We start from the raw sequence: 25,176 nt of genomic DNA on the forward strand, positions 1-25,176 counted from the left end.
CTGGGCCTTTTTGACCCTCATACAGTTGGCCTCGGCCCGTCGATCCAGCCTGTCCAGGTCCCTCTCTAGAGCCTTCCTGCCCTCAAGCAGATCAACACTCCCGCCCAGCTTGGTGTCGCCTGCAAACTTATTGAGGGTGCACTCGATCTCCTTGTCCAGATCATTGATAAAGATATTACCCAGAACTGGCCCCAATACTGAGCCCTGGGGAACACCACTTGTGACCGGCCGCCAACTGGATTGAACTCCATTCACCACAACTCTCTGGGCCCGGCCGTCCAGCCAGTTTTTTACCCAGCGCAGGGTACACCTGTCTAAGCCGTGAGCCGCCAGCTTCTCCAGGACAATGCTGTGGAAAACGGTGTCAAAGGCTTTACTAAAGTCTAGGTAGACCACATCCACAGCCTTTCCCTCATCCACTAAGCGGGTCACATTGTCATAGAAGGAGATCAGTTTAGTCAAGCAGGACCTGACTTTCATAAAGCCATGCTGACTGGGACTGAGCACCTGCTTGTCCTGTACGTGCCACATGATGGCACTCAAGATGATCTGCTCCATAGCCTTCCCCGGCACTAAGGTCAGACTGACAGGCCTGTAGTTCCTCAGATCCTCCTTCTGGCCCTTCTTGTAGATGGGCATCACATTTGCTAACTTCCAGTCAACTGGGACCTCCCCGGTTAGCCAGGACTGCTGATAAATGATTGAAAGTGACTTGGTGGGCACTTTGCCAGCTCCCTCAGTACCCTTGGGTGGATCCCATCCGGCCCCACAGATGGATGGGATCCAATGCTGGATAATATGGTAATGCAGATGCTAAAATTATAGTAGAGAAGATATATTCCAATCCATTCATCCATTGCTGATTTTACTAGCAGTTTCTCGGTAAATAACCCAGCTAAATTTATCAATAGGGATATTTCAAACAGTACCCATATTTATTATCTTTCTTTTTAATATATCACCTATCATGGTTAGTCTTTTTCAGAATAAAATACTTTGAATCTTAGTTTTTATCTCCTGCACATCTATAATTTAACTTAGCTTTATTTCATTTTGTTCTGAAAGAATCAAATGAATGAAATATTTTTAGAGTACAGGATTATAAGGTTTCATCATTTAAGTCTTGTAAAGTCCAATAACCCAGGGATATAATTTTTAACCTGTAGAGGATAAAAAAATCATAACTCATGGCTAGGCTGCCATCAACAGAGCAAAATTTGCAGCTGTGGTATCACAGCTTCAGGACTTCTGAAATGTGAGGACAAATTAGTTAATAATGGGTTTTATAAATTTCAAACTTTTTTTTATACTGCCAAGCTGAAAACCAGTTTTCTTTCCAGGAGGAAATCTTTCAGCACTCTGTTGATAATAAGTATAGTAAACTGTTTAGATATTAAAACCAAGACAAACCACGAAGACATTTCTAAAAATCTTAACAAGCAGAGAGATATCTCACATTTCCAGAGTGAAAAAAATGACAGTCTGAAGATACTATTTTTATTTTTCTTCCTCATAATCTGTGTGGGTCAAGTAAATAATAAACACAAACTCTTCTTATTCTAATCTATTATTTTTGTGTGTATAGAAGCTATCTATCTATGCATCCACACACTTGTTCTTAGCAATGTATGTTAGTTATTTTATGCAGCTTACAATATATTACTGAGTTTAAAATATCTTGTCCTCATCTTTAAGGATTTGCACAACTTTATGCTATGCACATGCACTTTCAGCCCAGACAACACCATTGGATGCCGCAGAGATGCAGGGGTGGAGGCAGAAGTTGCCTGCACAGTCACGTTAGTTCTTCTACCGCTCTGCATGGGGTCACAGAGGGTGTAAACTTTACAGCTTAGAGCATAGTTGGCAGCTTGTGTGAGAACAGAGAAAGAGTAAAAAAAGGGGGTAGGCCATAGTTCTCCTTCCCTTCTGCTCTCCTTCCTCCTTCCTTACCCACATCTGAACATACTGAAATTGAAAATAACAACCGAGTATGAAATAAGAAGGGAAACTTGTTTGAGGAGAGGGGAAAAAAGAATTGACAGACTCTCGGGGTAACCAAGGAGTATTCCCAAACCTCTCACACTTCCATTTAAAGTAGGTTTTAAGGTCCTTTAGACAGAACACCTTTTATTGTTTTCCTACGAAGTGCTTCACACAAATTGGTATTTTCTTTTTAGATATTAATTACTTCAAGCAATTTAGCACATTTTTCCTAGTAGTCAACTTAACTCATCATATCTACTTATTTGACATACTGAAACACATCTAAACATTTATTTTCATTCTGAGCTTGCAAATATAACAAATATTTCTTCCCACACTCCCTTATAGTTGTCTGGAAGCAGTTTTGAAGAAGTAATTATACAAAAAATCCTGTAAATCCTAAAAGACTTATATGTACTGTGAATTTACAATTACAGAAAGCCCAAGTAACCTCCTGATGGTCTTCCCTTACTGTAGAGCAGGTTTGAGAACACAATTACCATCCCTCACATTGACAGAGTCTTTTAGGTGATGTAGCTGAATAAAGGATTGAGATGACATTTTCCCTTTCTTGAGGACCAATACAAAGCTTGGACAATCTATATACCCCATATCAACCCATTTTGCAAAGCTAAGCCAGATTTATAACATAAAGAAACCTTGCACCAGTTTCCTCATAGGGAGAATTCCACACACCAGAACCAGTCTCCCAAGATCTTCGTTAAAATTGTCTTCTTTTTTAATATGTCCAATAATAAAGATCTACTGATATTCAATGTTCTGCTTTGCAGTCTGTATTGCAACATGCAAATGCCACCGTTAGCTATTTTTACCAGAAGAACATGGCCAACCTTACTGCAGAGCCAACTTTCCCCTCTTGGTACAAGACAATTCAACACTAATTGTCATTCCAAGCTGTGCATAAGAGAAAACATTGCAGAAGGAATGGAAAGGGATCTGAGGAGCAGCAGTAATCATCTGGCCTGCAAAACAGTTTTTGGCAGTATGCATAGCTTAAACATTTATTTTACTTACTCAGTCAAGCAGCCTAATAGACACTGGAATCTCAGGACCTCCTATAATGTCCAAGATAATTCTGGGTTAATTTGATGGTTAAGAAATATGCAGTGAAAGGCAGCCACACCAAATGATAATGACAATAAGCGTTCAATTTACCAGAAAACTATTTTTCACACATTTTATTACGAACTATGCAAATTAATGTTACACACTAAAAAAAAAATGAGGAAAAAATAGGAACACAAAGGTGTTGTGGCACTTTTCTGCCTAAACCCCTGAGTTTTCAAAACCAAAGGACTTGGGATAGAAAAGGCCTTAAAAGTCTCTTCATTGTAGGGATTTCTATTTTGTTGAAGCCAGAACCATAGTAACCAATTTAACCAGTTATCATGGGTTTGGTTTCTGGTATGGCTTTTCACATCTCATCATGATATTAAAAACATTAACCAAGTAGTAGATCATATCCTTTGAGTATTTAGGAAGACTGTATCATATCAGAGACCCATGTAGACAAACTTCTGGTTAAAAGAACAGGAATGGCATAGTATAAAAAGTCTGGCAGTTGATGGTTCTCAAAGGGATCACTATGAAAAAAAACCCACAGCAACCTGTTAGGGCCATGGCTAAGGCCCATGCTGTTTTATTGAAAACCCAAGCTCAAAATTTTTAGTTTTGCTTCTTTTTTAAAGAGAGCACAAACAAAACAAAAAAAAGGAAAGAAATTAACCATTTCCTGATTTTAATGGGATAAAAGTTTTCTTCACATATTTTATTGCATTTAAAAAGAAATAAGGGTTAACATACTAAAATGTAATTTGATTTTGTGGAATTTGGTTTTCACAGGGAATTCTGTGTCAGTAAAGCACCCTGACTCTGGTTAATTTTTAGCAAGACAGGGGTTGGCTTTTTTTTGTTAAATATATCTTTAAATACCTTCCGTTTATTCAATAAAAGGAAAGTAGGGTGAAAAAAAAGATTTTAAAGATATCAATCACAAGGTAAATTTCTGCAGCTGGCAAATAGGAACCTAGAAGATCAAGAGACAGAACTATTCAGAGCATTTCTCCACTGAAGTACAGATGGTAACCAAGAAGGTTGGGGTTCTCTGGAAGCATGACTGGAACTGAATCAGAGAAAACTAGAATGTTTGCATGTAGGCACAGAGACTGACATGCAGTGTTAATATCTTACTCCATAAAAGAAAGTTGGAGATGGAAATGAAAATATTTTTTCCACTAAAATTAGATCCATAGTAAAATAAAACAATTTGGAAGTAAAAAAAAGAACTGATAAAAGAAAAGCACTACTACCAGTTATGAAGATAACTTCTTTCAAAAGGATCATAAAGTCAATCCTGTAACTTCTTGGCATCCCTGTAGCAAGTGGCTTTATAGGATAAAAGGCTTCATTATGAAAATGGAAAGACCCCATCATGAATCGCTAGTGAATTGTAAGTGCTCTCTCTGCTGGAATTTTATACTTTATTTCCCCAAGTTAAATTACCTGATTTGATCTAAAATATTTAAAATATAGCTCTATGGTACAGAAGTACTTTAAGTATTAGCCAAGAAAACTCTTTAACACAAAATACCAGGTAGAAAAGTAAAAATTAATATCTGTTATTTCCAACTTCAGGCAAATAACAAAAACTAGTAAAAGTCAAGCATTATCCCAAATATTTTAGGCACAAACTACTATGTTATGTAATTTCCCCCCAATGTTTCTAAATAAGAACGTATTTCTTAAAAAAGTTAAAAAAAAAAAAAAAATTAACATTCCAGGAAACATGTTGAGTGTTGAGGTATCAACAATTTCATAAAGCCATCTTTCAGTCACCTCCCACACTAATACATACCAAATAAGAATTAAATCAGTCATCAATCATTGTTTTTAAATGGATAACTCTAGATTAATTTCAAATAAACTTACTTAAATTCAGAGGTAGAATATTTCAAAAGACCCACTTTCAGTAGAAATTAGTGTTAGAAAATTAAATCTCGATGAAAGCCTATGGCATTAAGGTTCTAAATTCTAAAATTTTTTTTATTATTTTTATTTTACAGAAGCATTTGAAATGTTTGAAGTAAAACAGCCCAGATCTGGAAGAGTACCCAGAATTATAACAAAATTAAGTTTTATTTTAGATTTGCCACTATTTTCCCATTAAGAACCTTAAGTTACATTTATTAATCAGTTAGTCTTGGATAAACTTTCCAGACCAAAACATATTCACAAATATTCAGACCTCGAATATGGTATTATAACATTTTTGTGATGCATCATTACCAGGCAGATTGCTTTAAGTCTACATTGATAATTCCTTATTACAGCTGGTACCTTCAAAATAACATGTACCTAACCAATTCTATCCATGGTGTCTCTATCATGAAAACCCAAGCATAGTAGGCAGATTATTATCTCTGTCCACACAGTTGAGACCTCCAAAATATACATCCTGATCTGTAGATCCAGTGCAACCTATGACTCTTCAGACTCGCATTCCCTTCAGGTCTGTGCCAAGGCACAACAGCAGGAAGTAACTCGTAGAAAGATTCACAATTCAAGCAAATAACCCCTCATACCACAGTTTTCAAATAAACCAGATTTACAGGGAAAAAAAGAAGCAATGCCTGCAGTATCACTGTCAGAGGGCATCTAGAACAGTCAGGATATTCTCCAGGAGGGACCAGAGTGGGTTTCAGTTCTTATTCTATGGGTGATTTCTATTTTTTCTCCTCAATAATCGTGTGATATATTAACATAGCAACAGTTTATGGGATGGGAATGAGAACCAAAGTCTCTCACATAAACCGTTAAATTAGAGACACGGTCCTGCCTTTTCTGTTCCCTGGTCCCACAGTTCTTGCACCCCTCAGGTCTCAGCTTCAGCAGAAAAGTGAGCAGACACGTATGCTACAGAGATATCACAATGTTCTATCCCTTATCTACCCAGAGTTGTTCTAACAAATGTACTGCCATCAAATTTTTGTTTCGGCAAAAAAGACAATGTTGTGGCACAATTTCCTGGCTTTAACTTGCAACACTGTGTCCACCTGTAAGAACTCAGGAATCTTCAAAAATAACCTCGAGCGATGGAAAAATACTCTATGCTTGGTATTTTTTATTGACTTTTGCTATCTAAAACTGATATACAGGATTAGTTTCTTTTGACAAAACTTAGTCTCTCAAGAAGGAATAAATTAAGCTTGGTTACCAGACTATCTTTCTTTATCCTACCTTATTGTCTCAAATTTTGATAATTTAAGACAGAAGTCATGATAAACTTGATGCCAGGTAAATATGCAAAGACCATCCAATAAAACTAATGTAATCCAAGTACCAAAATGCAAGTACCTCCTCATGATGAAGGATATTGTTCAAGTTTTTTTGCCTTCTGAATTATGACAGAAACAAGCTTTTCCATCAAGTTAGAAAAGCTATTTCTTTTTGCTGCTTGTTTAAAAATATTTTCATTCAGGGAGCTTTAGTAAGCTACTTGGGGAAAAAAAAAAATCATAATTGTCAGAGCATAAAAAGCAGCACTGACCCTAGAGTTCTTTGCTTAAGCTTCTGCATCAGTATTTTCCTTCCAGGTTTAATATTGAGCCAACCAGGTAGTACTTAGGGACTTAGCTGCAACTAACGTTTGCTTTATACTTACCCCAAGCCATAGTGTTTGGTATTTAAAACAGGCTGACACTGAAAATTCATTTAAAGGTCCACTTCACTCATTACATGTTTTCGCAAATAACTCACTGATTTAAGTAATTGAAAACATACAACCCCCCCCCAGAACAAACAGTAATCTCGCATGCCATCTGCACAAAGACATACATAACGATATAATCCACCTTCTATTTCCAAATTTAAAGGTGTGAACATACAAACACTCACACACAAGCAGAGACTTGAAACAATCATTTTTCAATCCCAGCTGTAGTAAAAAAATGCTATTCATTTATCCCTTAGAAGAAACCATGGGAAAAATAGTTCTGAATAGCCTCAGTTTCTCAGCTATACATCAACAGCATTAATCTTAACATATTTTGAACCAAGCAATTTAATTAATAAAACTGGCAAGAGCCTGTCTGTTATTGTTATTTAAAATAGCAATATTTGTGCTTTGTAAAGCACAAAAAAGTTTTATTGCTCCTTTAGTCGTTTAAGGAATGTTGACGTAGTATGCCAAAATATTTACACAACACTTTATCAATATCTTGATTCCTGAATAAACTTACTTATTAACCACACATAAGACCTTCCATGAATAAATGATGATGCAATTTTTCCTAGTTTTTTGGAGTTGTTTTGTTGGGGTTTTTTTTGAGGGGGAATATTCTTGCTCCCATGGTTTAATTTCCCAGCATTTCTAAGTTTCTTCCCAAAGAATATTTCTTCCTTTCAAGCTCATAGCCTGAGATACCTAAGATATGCAGAAATTGTTCAATTGTACAAAAATTCCAGTCAAAGAGATAATGTTCCAGTCAAGATAAAAATCACTGTAGCGTCAAAACAGAATTTTTCAAATTATTCCTAAAAGTTTTGATTGCCCCCCAGTACTAAGCACTATTATGTCAAAATACTTTATCAATAATTGAATATTTACATATATGATGCACTAGAACAAAGGTAAAATTGATGTTCGCTACCATTTGGTAGTGGACATGTAAGATAAAATTGATGTCCACTATTTTGCTATCAAAAAATAATAAATATCTTAGAAGATTTTAAGGAGCAGCAAAATTTTGACTACCATCCCAATAAAAGGAGGGTATGAACAAACACTATGTATATTTTATTATTATTAAGCTGTAAGAACCATTAATTAATTGTTACTTTCCTTATGAGTGTTTTAATGGGTTCTGAGCAGGGGAAGGCTTTTTTTCTTGCTGGTAGCTGCCCAAACATATTCAAAATGATGTCATCATGTTCAATATACATTACTGCCAACCTGACACTTTAATCAACTCTTCAATGTTAATCAGGTAGTGACATGTGGAAGCAATATTTCAATTTCTGATTTAGAGGAAATAAAGCAGGAGTAACCACACACAAAAAAGCAGTCCTTGTTTGTGTGCTTTGCCTAACACCTTTCCTAAAACTGTAACACAAGTACAGACTTAGATGTGGAGCAACCATTGTAGCAGATGGTGCATTATGCAGCTCAGACAGCGAGGGCAATGTGTGGTGGTATCCCCTAGGCAGATTAACCTCACTTGCCTTGTGCTGAGGATTTCCTCTTACTTCTGGCCTGCAGTTCCCATACTCTGCTTCGGGATAAGCAGGGTACAGTTTTAGTGGGGATTTAGAAATAAGACTTCTGTTATTACTAATAGGAGATGCATGACTAATTCCCAGTGCATGTGGTAGAAAGACAACCTGAGGGTCTGTTCTGTTTTCAGCAGCAGATTGATTTTATTTCAAAACCTAAATGGAACTCTTCAAAAATACTGAATTAAAAGCCTGATTTGGGTCTATTTTATTGGGATTGCCCTCTCCTGCAGTGGGACTGTAATCCTCAGAAACAGGCAAATAAATTAACTCCCTAGACTTTTCCCCATCTCTCCTACAGTTTTGGCACCAGATACAGAGGAGAGAAAGCAAAAATAACTTTCATATTTCTTTCTGCAATCAAATAAACCACAAAGTAATAACCTGGATGTAGTGAATGGATATTTTGTAATGATTTGTCACATATTTCTATGGTGAAATAAAAGGGACTACTTCACAAGTAGCTCATCACTAAATTTCAAAATAAGCAAATCACTGTATATGTAGGAAGCCAAAGAATATTTTACAGCACATGCTATTTTGTCAGGTTTAAATAGGTGGCACACCATTAGAGAGTTACTGGCTAAACCAGTGCCCCAGTTTCAAAGGGCTAACTGGAGGCTGGATCCACACGTTCAGAATTTCATATGACAGAAATTCAATATTTGATTAATATTTTAAAAATCATAACTAATTACTGCAATAAAAAAGAAACCTGAACAGGGAAGAAAGATTGCCATGGATAACATATTGTTTAAAAGTCAGTGAATCTCAAATTCCTAGCTTCATACAGCAAAAAGTAATTAACGTGACAAAGCACAATCAACAGATCCAAGTGAAAATTCAGATTTAGGAACATGCATGGCTCTAACTGTAATTGTCCCTCTCCCCTAGAGACAATGACCTGCTACTTTAAGAGGCAATAGAAGTGAAAACCAATCTCAAGGAAGAGTAGGCAAGTCAAATATCTAGTCACTGAAACCTGTTCTGTGTGATCCAAAGAGCAATCCTTTGTTTCTCTTGGCATCCTACAAAACATACACAATAAGGGGGGGGAGGGGGGAATGAAATCTGCTTTCCAAGGTGTAATTCAGTACAGCAAAATTGGTGTCCAAACAATAAAAAGTTGTAAACTGTGTCTCATCCACTGTTTCTCAGAAGGATTTGTTGTAATAGCTGTTTTGTAGATGTTCACTAGCAGACTGTGATGTAGTGAAGGAATTGCAGATTTATTGCAAACTATTTTCAAAGTGTACAACTGTTCCCTACTATAGTGGGCACTGAAACCTCTATCAAGAAATTACAGTTTAGCTCATGTGAACAGGAAGAAAAATGACAACAGTGTTCAAGATCCATTATCACTCTTTCTAGGGTTATAAAAATTGCTTGCAGATGATATTGCTTGTGAAAAGAAAATTAAACTCTAGGTTTGGAAATCTATTGGTGAATGACTACATTCCAATTGCTCACTGTGTTTCAGACAACACATGAACTTTGTTACTGTAAAATAAACCTGGTGACGATTTTGTGTTTATTGATATGAAATCTGTGATTTTTAGGTATTCTCAAGTTGTTATCTCTGAAAACACCATCTGTAACCAAAAGTTACCCAGCTACCCAACAAGAGGATTTTGCTGACACAGAATTACAGTCTTCTCTGTAATTTTCTAGGCTTCCACATCTCTGGTAATTAATATGATAGGCAGACCCAAAGAATCATGAATTTCTCATGAACCATATATGTTGCACATGCAGTTACTTCTCTCAAAAAATGTACATTTCTGTCCGTTATTATCATTTTATTAGATACTAAAGTTGAACCTTTCCTAATGAAGTCATAGCTTGTCTTCATTTTTAGGTTAACGGGCTGTACAGTAACATTACCTAGCATGTATTTTTAAGGGACATAAGTGTCCTTAGGAATACCATCTAAAATGTTAAATTCAACACAACAACAAAATATTTTACATACTGTTTTGATTACAATCTTATATCAAAGTTCACATGGTGTTTACAAATATCCTAATGCTTGGAGGCAAGTTTTCGTAATATTTTAACAGCAAAGTATCAATACTCTTCAAACAAAAGCAAAGGAAATGGCCTGTGTCTTCCGTGTAATCCTGCAATTAAGGCGCAATTTACTACTTATTAAAGCCAGAATCCCAGAATAATCCTCTAGGTCTGGCAGTCAAGCACACCATATAAGAATATGAGCTACTATGATTCTTTCCCCCATCATACTGACATTTCCATTTTTATCCCTGTGTCATTTATATAAGCTGCACAAAACCGTGGCCATGAATTTTAAAGAGCTCAGGTCACATTAGGGTCTCTTTCCTCTTGATGAGATTTTGAAAGAGGAGAAAGACTGCATACTTGAAATTAGGATCCTAAATAAAAAAACCCCACAACTTAATAATATGGATCTTATTTCATTTTTCTTCCCCATTTTAAAAAAATGCAGCCATTTTGAATGCTGAAATGTCTTTTTATTGGATAATGATTTTTTCTTGATGATAAGCACAGAAAAAGGAAGTTATTTTCATCTTGAAAGATAACTTAAATACTTAATTTTGAAATACAGTTAAAGACTCCTCAGAGGTATATGCATATATATATATATTATTTTTCACATAGCTTAGAAAGAATTTATTCAAATTCTCTGCTAAAGTCTGTTTCTGCAATTCTGGAACTGCACTGCATGCAATATAAGTACTACCATCTCACACAGCATGTTATTAGCCTGAACTGTATGTGCTTTTGGGATACTCAAAAGTGTTTTCAGTACTCATCTCTGCCTGAGGCCAAAACCATGTAAAGAAGAGCTGTCAAGAATTGTTTGTATTAAATGAGAACACAGCATAGAGAAGGAATGGATAAGAAAATTAGCATATGTAAGAGTTTTGTTTCACCTCCAGTTCCATTTCTGAAACTCAGATCCAATCCTAATGGATCTCTTTAACTATGGCTCCTATTAATACATAAGATAAGTCATATGCCTAATAGACCACATATCTGAAGTACTATTGAAAGAAGCAAAAGAGACAATATCAGCAAATCTGTACTAAAAATTGAGATGAAAATTGTGCTTGGAGTTTATTTGGTTTTAAGAATGGGACACAAATAATAAGCTTAATATTAAAATAAAATCACTTTGTTCATATGCTACTTACAGCCTTCATAAATATCTGTTGGTATGTGGACTGCTGCATGTTGGTAAGATGTTTGCCGCCGGAAAACAGGATCTTCTTCAAATACTGGTCTGATTCTCTGGCTGCCAGATTCAGTGTCATTCTTTTCAGGCTTTTTAAAGAAAGACATGTAAAGGGCAAAATATTACAAAGTATGCTAAAAACATTTCCATTCACATTTGCCTCTTTTTACATAACAGACTCATAGCCTTTCTTTCTTAGCTAACATTTTGCATTATACATTATACATATATACAACATTATACATTGTGTATAAACACACTTTTTTGCTCCAGGTCCAGAAATATTTGTGTATACTTTATTTTGAATTATGAGGTACCCAGTGCAACTCAGTGAAATGAAAAGCTGCAAAAGAAAAGTGAGAGCCTAACACCTTACACACCTAAATTTCATAAGCGCATGGAATTTTTATACCCATAATGCAAGGTAAATACCTTCTATTACATGTAATAATTTGTACCGAATCTTAAATATAAATACTGTATATCTCATGTTTTCCTTCTGCAGATTATATAGTAAATCACAAATCTCAAAATGATACCACTAATATACATTTCGTAAATAGATTTTTGAGAAACACTGGTGCACATCCAGACAAAGGAAGGAAATTAAGCCTTCTTAGAACTTCTGATTGACATAGGTTTTGCTCATTAGTTTATCTTAATAATAAGTCTCGATTAAATCTCCTGTACTCTCCTGGCTACAGCTTCCTGGGTGGAACGATTCCCAAACACTCAGGTGCTCACTACCACCTGCCTGCCTTGCGTCCCCATCCTCCCTCACCTGTCTGCACCCTGGCTTCTTGATTCCTTCTAATTCACCCAGTCATTTGGAGTAGTTTTCAAAAATTGTGAAAAGCAGAGGCTTTTTCTAACTCAGCTACAAAAATTGCATGAAGTGTGGAAACTAAGGAGGTAGTGCAGGCCGAAGGGGAGGCTGCAATGTCTTCATGTGGCTCAGCTGCAGCTGGAACAGGAGGCCCCATGGCATGAGTAGACTGCCACTCAAATGAATAATGAATCAACTATGATACCGATTGATTACTCAGGCCAGCAATTGTAGGCAATTATAAGGATATTTTTAATACTACAGAGTCGTCAGCTTTTGAAAATGTGTTACGCTTGAAAAATAGTGCTGACAAAGAAGCACCTGTCTGGTCAGTCAGGCATGTGTGTTCTGTGGCTATTCTTTATATACTACCACCGTGTCTATTACCCCCTATCAAAGTATAGACAGCTAAATTTTAACTTACTCACAAAGTAATCTAATTAAACTGCATATGTTTCCTCAACTGCTTCATCACAGGGTTATGGACAAATGTTATACTAAGTATAGGTTCAAATGTTGCCTGAAGTAAGCAGCGGTCTCAGATGGGTTTCAAGGAGGTGGTTTTGTTCAGAAACACAATGGGTAGAACTCAATTAACCAGTGTCATCCACTGATTTCAACAACATAGCAGTGTTGAGCTCATCACCCCAGGCTGCCTTCATAGTCAATGAAGAGAAATGGGCATTTTTAGAGTGCAATTCATCTCATCTCAATTAGACACCTATTTTCCCATGACATGAATCATGCCTTAGAAGTGCCTCCTTCTTTCCATTGACTATAAAGATAGCCTTAGGGCAATTCGCCTAGACGGAGAAGTCGCAATGCAGCTGTCTAGAATTAGGTGAGATGAATCTCATAATACAAGTCTATTAAACTTCTGGAAGAAAAGAAGGTGGGTACTAATTTTGACTACTTTTATGCAGCATAGCTACTGTATCTTCTGCTAAGAAGTTGAACTTGTTACTTAGTACTTAACCCCACTCTGGTGGATGAGACAGAAAGGAAAGCACAACTCCTAATACTCAAAGTAAGGGATGACCTTTTTTCTTTAAGCAAACCTATCACCAGGTAAAGTCCAGGTATATCATAGCATTAAAAAATCTAAACTGATAAAATGTGTAAATTACTTAAAAACATTCTTCTCCTTGGAACACCTAAGACCACATGGTGCCTTTTACTTTCATGTGTGTGGTATTATTTTCATTAATAGTTCTAGTGGACACAATGACCTGCTGTTAGGGACATTGCCAGAGGACTTCTGAATATCATACTTTTGCATTGAGATGCTTCTAAGACAGTAATGTTTTCATTTTGGAATGTGGATTAGAAAAGCAGGCAGTACTTGTACAATGCAGCCTGAAATGCTATGATCCAGTATGCCACTCTCTTAAATCTACCAGAAAGTAAAACCATTTATCGGGTCTGGCTGGGATGGAGTTCATTTTCCCCACAGCAGCCCTCATAATGCTGTGCTTTGTATTGGTAGCTAGAAAGGTGTTGATAAGACACCAATGTTTTGGCTACTGCTGAGCAGTGCTCGCACAGCATCAAGGCTGTGTCTCCAACGTTCCCCCCTCACAAGTAGGCTGGGGGTGGGCAAGAAGTTGGGAGGGGACATAACTGGGACAGCTGACCCAAGCTGACCCAAGAGATATTCCATACCATATGAAGTTGTGCTCAGCAATAAAAGCTAAGAGAAAGGAGGAGGGGAGGGAGGCATTTGTTATTAAGGCATTTATCTTCTGGAGCAACCGCTACATGTACTGAGGCCCTACTTCCCTACTGGACATTGCCTGCTGCTGGGAAATAGAGAATAAATCTTTTTGTTTTCCTTTGCTTCCATGCATGGCCTTTGCTTTTCTTTATTAAACTGCCTTTATCTCGACCCATGAGTTTTTTGTCATCTTATTTTCTCCCCCCTGTCCTGCTGGGGAGGGTGAGTGATAGAGAGGGGAGTGATAGAGCGGCTTAGTGGGCACCTCTAAGTGTCAACCCACCACAACCCACCACAAACCATAACTTACTTTGAAGTGTACAAACTGGAGCCAGGATCAGTAACAGTTTATGTGTTCTATGATTTGAAATGACACAGCATTATGATAGCTTCAGACAATGTAATTTGGCTCAATTTTTACATAGGTTTTTGGTGGGTTTTTTTCTTCTACATTATCACACAAGCTTTTGCATCCTGATTGACTTTTCCTGGGAGCATTTTGTGATGTACAACTCTGATATTGAAACAATGCATCTATCTGCCTCCCAAAACCCAGAGGCACCAAATGGCAAAATCCTTTAAAAGTTCTGTAGTTTCCTTCACACAGGATTAATTTTGCTCTTAAATATAACAGTGTCCGTGCTAGTTCTGCACGCAACAGGCAAGTATCAGAAGCACTAGAGGCAAATTAATATTGCACTCACTTAGGTCACTACCTCATGATCGGCAAGACTAATGCTGTGCCAGGTCTTACACATCCAATGTTTATAGTGGATCCTCCTATATAAAGTAAAAACTATTTAGTTTTCATTTGCAAAATTTATGAATCAGAAGTAACCTACATCTAAATCAGGAAAAAAAAAAAAAAAGATAAGGAAAGATTAAAAAGGAAAACCTCAATGTTATTAATTATTTTAGTCTGGTATTTCTATCAAAAGCCTGACAGATTGTGGCATTGGTTGGTACAGTTTTAATATCCAGTTAAACTTTGTTTTTGAGGAAAGTAGCAAAACACATATTTTGAAGGAAAGTAATACAGCATGTGAATATAATTAAAATCCAACTCCAAAGAATTTCTCTCTCAAGTCAGAGGCTGAAATGCAATCAATACTGGCACCAGAAAATCCCACAGGAGACAGTGGCTGAAGATTAATTTTCTATCTATTCAAACCTGGCCTTCAGTTATTGAATTACATTGTTACCTACCACTGACAGTCAGCAAAATAACTCACTCATTTCTCTGCAATGAATCTCCAGACCAATTTCTCCCTCCCTTGTGAGGCAGATAAAATCCATTTCTCTTTTCAGTTCACATTTGTGCCATTTTAAGGCTTTTTTTTTTTTTTTAAATAAATAAAGTATTTTTTCATGTGTCTACCGTTCCCCATCAGAATAAAGGGAAATTGATATAGCAGCTAAAATTCAGGTAAAGTGGGTTCTTCTGTAGGTGTTCTTCATGATCTTGGCTAAATCACATTTTCCATGATCTAAAATAAAGTGGAGGTTACCTTCTGTTTTTTGTAAGCCAAATACATAGCAGAAATAATTCAACTTCTCTCTCAAGGACTTTGTGAACATAAATTAATGTGTGTACATGAGGTAACTGGAAGCTTTATGCCAAGAAGTATCACTGAAAGATGCATATAGAAAAGCAAACAACCGTTAAAACAAAATGAAACAAGGTCATTTCAAGAAACTCTGACATAGTTTAGCTGCCCATTTCACTGCAGCCAAACGTATCCCGACTCCTTTCCACAGCATTCAGTTACTTTTCATCATCATAGCCATAGGAAGATGAGTGGATTTTGTATCTCTACTAGTAAATTTTCATTTAGTTGAAAAGCACTGGTTACTGTAGAAATGAGAAATATTTTTTCCACATATATAAAACATTGTTTTTTGCTTCTTGCAGCTGTTGAAAACTGAAGATCAGAAAACTGATATTAATTAAAAATTACCATCAATAAAAGACACAAAAAACCACAACCAAAATGAAGCAATCTTCAGTTGTTTCCTGAAGGCAGACTGTTTCCAGGAACAATGTAGAAGTTGCTCAAAGCATCAGAACAGATTTAGCATCAGGACAAAAGAATAAAAGGTAGATTTTTTTAATTCCTGAACCAATATCCAGCAAGAAACAATGGCTCCTGCCTGCTTTCATACTTACGTAAAACAGAAAGGAATTGGTTGCTAGTATTTTCCATTGCCCTAGGGCACTGTGTTTTGCATAAAACCTCACTGTCCCTATCAATGCCATTTTAGAGAATGAATACGGAAATGGAATTAGAATTGTTACGGTTTTGGGGACATCAAAATTCTTACTCAGTCCTTCCTTTCTTCTTTCCTTGCAGATTTCAAAAAGTTTCATATTTTAATGTTTATAAGTTTTATATTTTCATCAATCCCCTTTTGATTTCTGAATATCTGTTGAAATTTCTAAACGTAAAATTTTAAACAATAGAGTTTCCCTGCCTATGCTTCTTTTAGTCCACTCCCAGACCTACCCTGTACAAACAAATGCTATCATACACAAAATAAGCATAGAATTTTTCCTACGCTCAGTTCCTTACTCAAAATCAGTTTTGCTGTTTTGTTGGGTTTTTTTCCTCCCTGAGGAAAGTAATGCAGTAGAACTACATATGCAGCCCCTCCAGCACTGCTTGTGGTCCCATTAAAAAGTTACAGCTGGACCTGACAGGGAGAGTAAAATGAGATGTCACTTGAAGCACCCGGCTCAGCAATACGCCTGCAGCGTGCAAAGGATGGGAACAGCTCTTCTAAGGACAAGATAGAGGGAAGTTAATTTTGAAGAGGCAGCTAGAATGCATTTCTAATAGCCATAGCATTTTCATAGCATTTTAGATAATGTCATGACCGCATTGCCTTCTGATACCGTTTTTATTTCCTTTTCGCTAGATGTGATTTTCCAGCTGTGGGAAAACTGCCAAGTGTGTTTAGGTGGTTGTAACAGAACTGCGAACAGTTTACTTCATTTTTGTTTGTGTGTCAGTGGGGGACTGTGGTCTTCATTCAGCTACACTAAGATTTTAAGTAGAGTGCCATCCTTCTGTCTACTCTTAGGGACAAAACTCAACCAAAAGAGTTATAAATAAAATAAGAAAACAATTGGTTCAGAACTTAAATATTCTTACTTTATCTGTTAGACAACAGAGAGTTGTTAAACGTAAGAATATATACACATATTCATATATATAAACATAAGAATATATATAAAAAAATATATATAAGGTCTGGGTAGCTTCAGATGTAGGAAAAGTTTTCTATTTGCAACTGTCAGTGTGTCATGCTCAAGGGCCATTTATTTAAAATATATATGAGTTGTTTTCAGTGCTTTTAGTGTTTCCATATGCTTCCAATGTATCAGTTGGTTACTGGATGTTAGTTAGAAAATGACTGGAACTCTGGATCGAGTATTTATATTTTAAAAAAAAAAGAGTTTTCTTTTATAACAGTAATTTTATTTTCAGCATTCTGCCAACTGAATAACTTTAGTATGTATCAAATGTAGAGTCAAATTAATTAAAAAACATTTATTTGCCTCTTAAGCCATTTTTCTGAATGCAAACTATCTTTTCTTGATATTAATTTCTATACACTTACTTACAGGCTTGTCCCTGTCTACTGTATACACAACTATATTATTTTTTATGGGTGGTTCAAAACCCGCTCTATGCATTCATCTGACCTTCATGGTTCACAGCTTCTGATCAGAAGTTTTAGATACCCACAAAATTATTATATATCCAAAACATAATAGTGGGTTTTTTTTTCTTTTTATCCCAACCTATTCACAATACTCACTGCATCATAAGCTTGGTTTTATGAATAAATGAATCCTTGATGTAATTAACTTATCAAATGTAAGGACTTGGAAGTCTGGGGAGAGACTTTTTAGTAGGGCCTGTTGTGATAGGACAAGGGGGAATGGTTTTAGACTAAAAGAGGGTAGATTCAGACTAGACATAAGGAAGAAATTTCTTACGCTGAGGGTGGTGAAACACTGGCACAGGTTGCCCAGAGAGGTGGTGGATGCCCCATCCCTGGAAACATTCAAGGTCAGGTTGGACGGGGCTCTGAGCAACCAGATCTAGTTGAAGATGTCCCTGCCCACGGCAGGGGGGTTGGACTAGATGACCTTTAGAGGTCCCTTCCAACCCAAACTATTCTATGATTCTATGAAAATCTGGCTCTCTTGTAGCATTTCAGTGAATTACATTTTAGAGAAACAGATAAAAGGATTGGGTTTTCCTAATTTCTTCAGGCGAAGAAAGCTTCAGAACAGAAATCCAAACTTCTGGAAATCGACTTCTGTTTGAAAGAGTTGACATTACATCTATGAGTGTGCCTTAAATACCACAACTCAGGGAATTATAGTTTCTTGTAAATAATATAACTATTTTCTTAATTTCTGACAAAAAGGAACATTATTAAGATATAAGAGAACATTTGGCAATAAGCTAAAAAAAAAAATCTGAAGGTGAAAGGATAGTAATAAAGGAATTAATGAAAAATATAACAGCAATTATTTTGAATTTCTAATGATTATATCAGCATTTTATCCATCCATGTTGTGAAGAAAAACACTAAAAGGACTGATACAATTTTTATTTTTAATCATATCTACAGGACCTATCCTTGCATTTTGTAGCTATGCCTTACAAATAATTAAATAAAACTATACAGTTCTGCAGGTAGGAAACTGGCAGAGTAGAAAAGATAGTCAGCATATATCTGGTCAAGTATTAAAGAAGGAATTCCATGGTAGACTAGTGGTCCAAATGGGACAGAACATGGTAACACATCATGCTAAAAATTAGAATCTGTTTAACTAATACTTTTCCCACAGGAAGTGGAGTACACACATGCTGAGATTTACTCTTTTAAACTGAAGATAAGAATTCAGATTCCTACTGGACTTACCAAATGGAACTTGTCATTCCATCTTGTAAGCCAACACCATTCCTCCATCTCCTTGATGTTTACTTGAAAACTGAAAGTATAAGTTGCCTGAGTCAGTCTGCTCCTGCAACTAATGTCCACTGAGCTGGGAGACCACCTGCTTGCAACCACGGGCCCAAAGCAAGGAAGCCACAACACATGTGCCTCTGATTTGAAAAGGCAAAGAAGAGACTCCATTCTGTAAGTGTCCCAACAAGGTAAGGCTAAGGAGGTTAGATCGGGTGGCAGGATGAGGGGCTGAAAATCTGAAGTCACCTAAGCATATCAGCAATTAATGTAATTTATTTTAAAGACCTATGCAAACAGCTTGTCTTTCCTAAAACTGACAATATTTTAGTGAGTTGGACTTAGTATGTGTTGAAACCTTGATTTCTTATTTAATAACCAGAAAAGAATTTAAAGTTATGTTCTTTTCTCATAATTACAGATTACAGCTGACGTTCACAGCAAAGCTGAATAAAGTCTGTTGTAGTAACATCAGTATGCAAAAATTAATTTCTGTCCTCTCCTATTTTCTCTTTAACTACAATGTCAGGTAAAATGAAATATGTATTTTAAATATCTAAGTACATAAGACATATAAGGCATATTTATCTTCCTAAAGATGTGTGACACTTCCTCACCACCCCCTAAGTCATCAGGAACCTCTCCCAATCCCCAGTGTTTCAAGGATGATGGAGAACTGCTTCATGACAACATCAGCATCCCTGGATCCATCCCATCTGATCCCATGGACTTGTGTATGTCTGACATGCTTCAGTGGTCCCTAAATCTATCTTTCTCTGTTGTGGGAATAGCTTTTCTCCCACAGCTCTGCTGCCAGGCTAAGGCACTTGGCAGACTGAGGCAAAGAAGGCACCAAGTACCTCATCCTTGCTATGTCCTTAGGCACAAGGTACCCTCCCCACTGAGAAGTTTCTTTAGCTTTCCTTTTGATAACAGTGTTCTTAAAGAAGCACTTCTTGTTGCTCTTTACGTCCATCAGCAATACAACCCCCAGCTGACTTTACTAATTCTATTCCATCCTCGAAGGTTCAGGCAACATCTCATATCCTTCCTGGGTTGTATATCCTGGTCAGGAGTTCAGGAGTCATGTTGTGTAACCCCATCTGAACCTCTCAACTTGATTCTCTCCTATACGGGTGATGGCCTGGGAAAACTCAGGAGTTTAGGACCAGGGTGTTCACTAAGAGAGATTTTCCTGCCTGCCCTTAAGGTACCATGTATCGGACAGAACTACCTACTTCAGCATTGACTTCGGTAGTGGCTTGACTGGATAAGATGATGTCATTAGCCAACACTAGGAATATATGGTCATATTAGAATAAAAGCACATCTTACTATAACTGATTAAAATGTTACAAGCAGTTCAGAAAAGCCCAGTGAATTATTAAAAACAAAAAAAATCCTTTAAAATTCATAGTTTCCTTCAAATTACTGTAGTCACATCCCACTAGGGTACTCAAACATATGTAATAAAATAAAATAAAAATATCCATTGTTGACAAAAGTCTCGTAGAATACTTGGTCATCTACAATTTCAAGACCAAAATGCACTCTGGATAATTTAGATTTTTCATACATCATCCAATTAAATTTCAAACTAGAGATTGTTCTACTGTTATTGGAATAAATTACACTGCCTACCTTTTACCACCCCCACATCTGATTAAAGATCATATCCCTGGAGAATAAGAACTGTTAAATCATCTTAATGCTTCATTGGGAATTAGTTATAATACCCACTGAATGTGAACATTTAATTAATTTGATTTTTTCATCTGATGCAGTTGTCTTTGCCATGATTTGCTAAGCTATCAACTGATCCTGTTTCACAGCCCCTTCTTACCTTCAGTCATACTGGTTAGGTCCAGATTTTGTACATCTTGCAGCATACTAATTGGTTATTGCTCTTTCTTCTTAATTTGTACTGTCTTCTGTGTCAGTAACAACATTAATAACAGTAAGGCCCTGCTTTGAGAAGGAGGTTGGACTGCATGACCTCCAGAAGCCCTCCTAATCTAATTTTTTTCTGTGATTCTCTGAGTTAACACTAATTGGGCTCAAAACACTATACAAACATCACTCACTAATTCATGCTTACTTAAATATAATGCAGCTTTTCACTAATTAAATGCCAGCTGTATCTAGGTAGATAAAAGCGGCAGGTAAAACTAAACCATCCACTGACCCCTGGGTTACATATGGACCATAGACTTTCCCTGCAGACTAAATACCGTATAATAATTTAAGTAAACTGCCATAACACTATGTAAGACTATTTATATATTTTTTAAAAATGCTAGTATGGTGAAAACCTAACAGTGCAATAAATTAGAAGAATAGCATTCACAGAGACTGAGGGAAATTTTAGAAGGATATTCTGCCCAAGAAGAGAAGCACATCAGAAGGGGGAAAAAAAAAAAGAAAAGGAAAAAAAAAAAGGGAAAGAAGAAACAGGTCAACCTTTAGATGTTGAAAGAGCTAAAAAAAAAAAGTCAGCAAAAGAAAATACCTTTGTAAAAGGTCAGATTAAGCCCAGTACAACATTTTTTAGGGTCTGGACAATGTGATTCCCCACTGGATTAAAAGTTATTTGCAATACACACCATAAAGGAGAGCTACAAGAATAGCTTTAATCCACCTTTTCACATACCAACACTAAAACCTCTGAAAGACTTCAAGTCACAGGACAAAAGCAGAAGCACAGATGGGCTTTCATAGCCACGTGCGCAAGAAATATTTCTGAAGCTAAACCCCAGATTGCTTCCTACTCAGCCCTACTCAAGCCATGACTCAGGTGCAGAACTACAGAGTAAATGACCTTGCATAAAATGAGAGGCTTCAATTCTGAAGCTCTGCTGCTTTGCCATACTTGCGGCAAGCACTGGAAACTAGAGATGTTAAATGAAGAGAACTGCAGGAAAGGATAACACTGGATACAGTAAGAAAGCCTTATACTTCATAGAGTAGACTGATCATCCACTTACAAACACTTACAAATGGAATACTTTATATTAGATATGGTTGTCTTTTTCAGTCTATTTTTTTTTCATCTGTTCTCCAAAAAACAACAGGGACAGAGCACGTTGAGAATGGCTATGTGGAAAGGCCAGGGAAAGTGATCCAGCCATTTGCAGATGATATTGGCCAGTTCAGAAATACTCTCATTTGCAGAGTCAGGGGCAGGGAAGGAACAGGTGAGGAACTGCATTTCAGATCACTTAAACTACAGGGAACTCCCTGAAAATTCCAAAACAGTGCAATGCGTAGAGTATTTCCTCTTTGGAGATATCTTAGGAATCATAAACCACTCTGAAATTATCTCCAAGAAAGCCAATATGGTATTGTGTCTCCGAGTAAAGCAGCATTTCACATCATCTGAGGAAAGCAAAACTACATATTAATCTCACAATCAACTAATAATAATTGTATACACTTCCCAGAATGGGATTCCAGATACCCATATACAAACTGAATATTAAAGCCAATTTTGTAACTATAATATTTACCTCATCTCAGCCACACTTCTCATGAAGGGTTCATTTAGGCATTTATTTCATCTGAGATATGAGTAAGCAGTAGATCAGCAGAACCACAGAGGACACAGCTATCAGCACATTATCTTTCTGGTTTTTTATCTTCTTAAACTTGAAAACACAACTCAAAGATTTTGGTGATTTAGCTATCTTGAGTCTTAGTAGTAAATCTTAATAAAATATTGTAAGTGCGCCATTCCAGTCTTCTTGATCTGACTTGCAATTTCAAAGCCTACTTCTACATTCAATCAATCATATGAAAACATCAGATGCAGTAATTCGTTTTGGTTTGTTCCACTTAAAAATCTCAATGTGACCAGCACATTTCAAAGTGACATGTCAAAACACTCATACAACATTGCTGTCTATAATCAGGCAACAAAGCACTCACTAAAAATCACTACTTCAAATGCTATAAACATTCTATAACAAGTTCGGTTTTGGAGTTGCTTTTATTTACCAACAAACAATTACACTGCATTCACTGCAATTGTTATCACTCATGCATTTGATATTAGTAGGAAATATCCTGAAGGAAGAAATTTTCCATTAAACTGATGAATCACTAGCTTTAGGGCTGAATTCTGATCTTTGGTGTGGCATAAACTTAGCCTCCATGGGGACACTTCAAGCACTGCTCTTTTGTGCAAATTTGCCTTCAAGATAGGATTCTCCATGTTAAGAACATCTTCATCTTTTTTAGGACACTGACAACTACAGTTATCACTCGCCATTATTATTTCATAACTCTGTTTCACAGGTAGGAGATAGCTTTGGGGCAGTCATATATTTCATTATCATGTATTTTTCATTGCAGCCTCGAACGTATATTCATTTGGGAAAAGAGGAGACTTGCACAAATATGAATAAAGGAATATAAACCTGACATCTAGTTTTTTAACCAGAATACTAAAAAAAAAAAAAAAGAAAAAAAAAAGAAAAAAAAAGGCAAGAACCCCTGCTCCCAGTGGCAACAGATCATTATAATTTCAATAGGAAGCTCAAAGGAATGCCTTTTCTCCCTATGGGTTGGACTCAAGCTTACCTATAATGCCTTGAAATGGAAAGACCTGACATGTTTCCCAGTGATACTTGGAAAAAGACACACGTTTCTCAGAGAACAATGCAAAAAGTCCTGTCACTAAAGCAGCCAATGTCAATTATGCCCTCACTATCAATTCCGATGGTCATTTTCCAAAGAATGTCATCCAAATCACACTGTTAGAAATGATAACACTGGATTCCAGACGTGAAAGAGGAAACTACACAGAAAATAAAAATGGAGTATGCATTTTCCTAAAAGAGCTGGAAGTCACGGTACCATGAAATTACTAGAAATAAGAACAATAAGTCCTTTTGTATAAAAAGGATGAACACCAGATGTAAGACTAAAGAATATAAAAATATGGTTTTCCTGCTTACTGCTCCTCCCCAAATACTAAAGATAAGATGCTTTGCAATATCTTATAACAGGATTTTTCCACATCTCCACTACAGCGAGAAGTGTATGTTTTAACCATAAACATTATTTTTGTTATATACTGCAGTGAGAGAGATACAACACCCCAAAGTGAAATTACTTTGTTACATAAAAAAAGATAAAATATGGATCCACCTTTTTAGGGCAGTTCATTTACAAATATATTAACTTCAATGGAAATTTTTCAATGTAAGTACCAAAGTAAGTATGTTCTAGGATATTTAGAATATAACTTAAAAGAGTAACATCTATGAATATGTTGTATATTTGAGAAGCACAGGACAGAGGCTTTGAATACTCTCAGGAATGAAAAAGTGCAACAACCAAGAAGTATTTTCTAAAAATGGAAATAAGTTAGGACATCTATGGGAATCTATCAAAGTTTTCCCTCTTCATTTCATAAAATTTTAAATGTATTATAGACTCAATTATTAATTCCAAGTACTACATGCCAGTACCAAAAAAATTTGGTTAATATTCAAGATATATTTTAATAAAAATGAAAATATAGTTGAAAAATATGACATTTATTACAGATTAGAAATTCCTGTTCTAATGAAACTTCTCTAAGGCGTTAAAAATGTTCACTATACAGGTGTATCAACAGTCCTACTCTGGCAGTCTTTCATAATGGAAGATATAATTTATTCTAGCACAAATGTTCTTTCACTCTTATAGCTTAGGTCAGTCTAGAGCGTTTGCTGGCAAAACGTCTCCCTTGTCTATATAAAAAAAGGCTAGAATAAGGCATTTGTCTGTATAGCTAATACCAATTACAGTGATAAGGAAAAAAACAACAACAAAAAACCCCCAAGAAAATCCATGTCATATCGCCAAGAATCAGAAAAATTTTGGCACAGATACAGTCTAAGTTGTCAAAGAGTTCAAATTCAAAAAATCTCCATCAAACATCAGCCAACTAATATTTCATTCTCTTTACAAACAGCCATTAGCCCATTTCAGTATCATGATTCTCCAAGAATGTACAAAAAACCATCTAAAACAAGTGCTAAATGGTGTTTTCCAGTGAAATTTTCACATGCCTAATTCTACCACATACCATCAAGAGATGCAACATTAAACAGAAGATATGAGAACTAAGTATGTAAATATATGTAAATATTATTTAATCAGATTTCTGCAATA

General features: G+C 36.2%; 1 protein-coding gene across 1 annotated transcript in view; it reads right to left on the minus strand.

Annotated features, from left to right (window-relative positions):
* CACNA2D1 (calcium channel, voltage-dependent, alpha 2/delta subunit 1) overlaps nt 1–25,176 on the minus strand; it is a 379,635-nt gene that overhangs the window by 172,243 nt on the left and 182,216 nt on the right. The window contains exon 5 of the mRNA XM_009328361.1: nt 11,451–11,580. Coding sequence (XP_009326636.1) covers nt 11,451–11,580 — 130 coding nt within the window. The remainder of the gene's footprint in view (nt 1–11,450; nt 11,581–25,176) is intronic.

Source organism: Pygoscelis adeliae, unplaced genomic scaffold (genome assembly GCF_000699105.1).
Source record: "Pygoscelis adeliae isolate BGI_AS28 unplaced genomic scaffold, ASM69910v1 Scaffold267, whole genome shotgun sequence".
Classification (NCBI taxonomy): Eukaryota; Metazoa; Chordata; class Aves; order Sphenisciformes; family Spheniscidae; genus Pygoscelis; species Pygoscelis adeliae.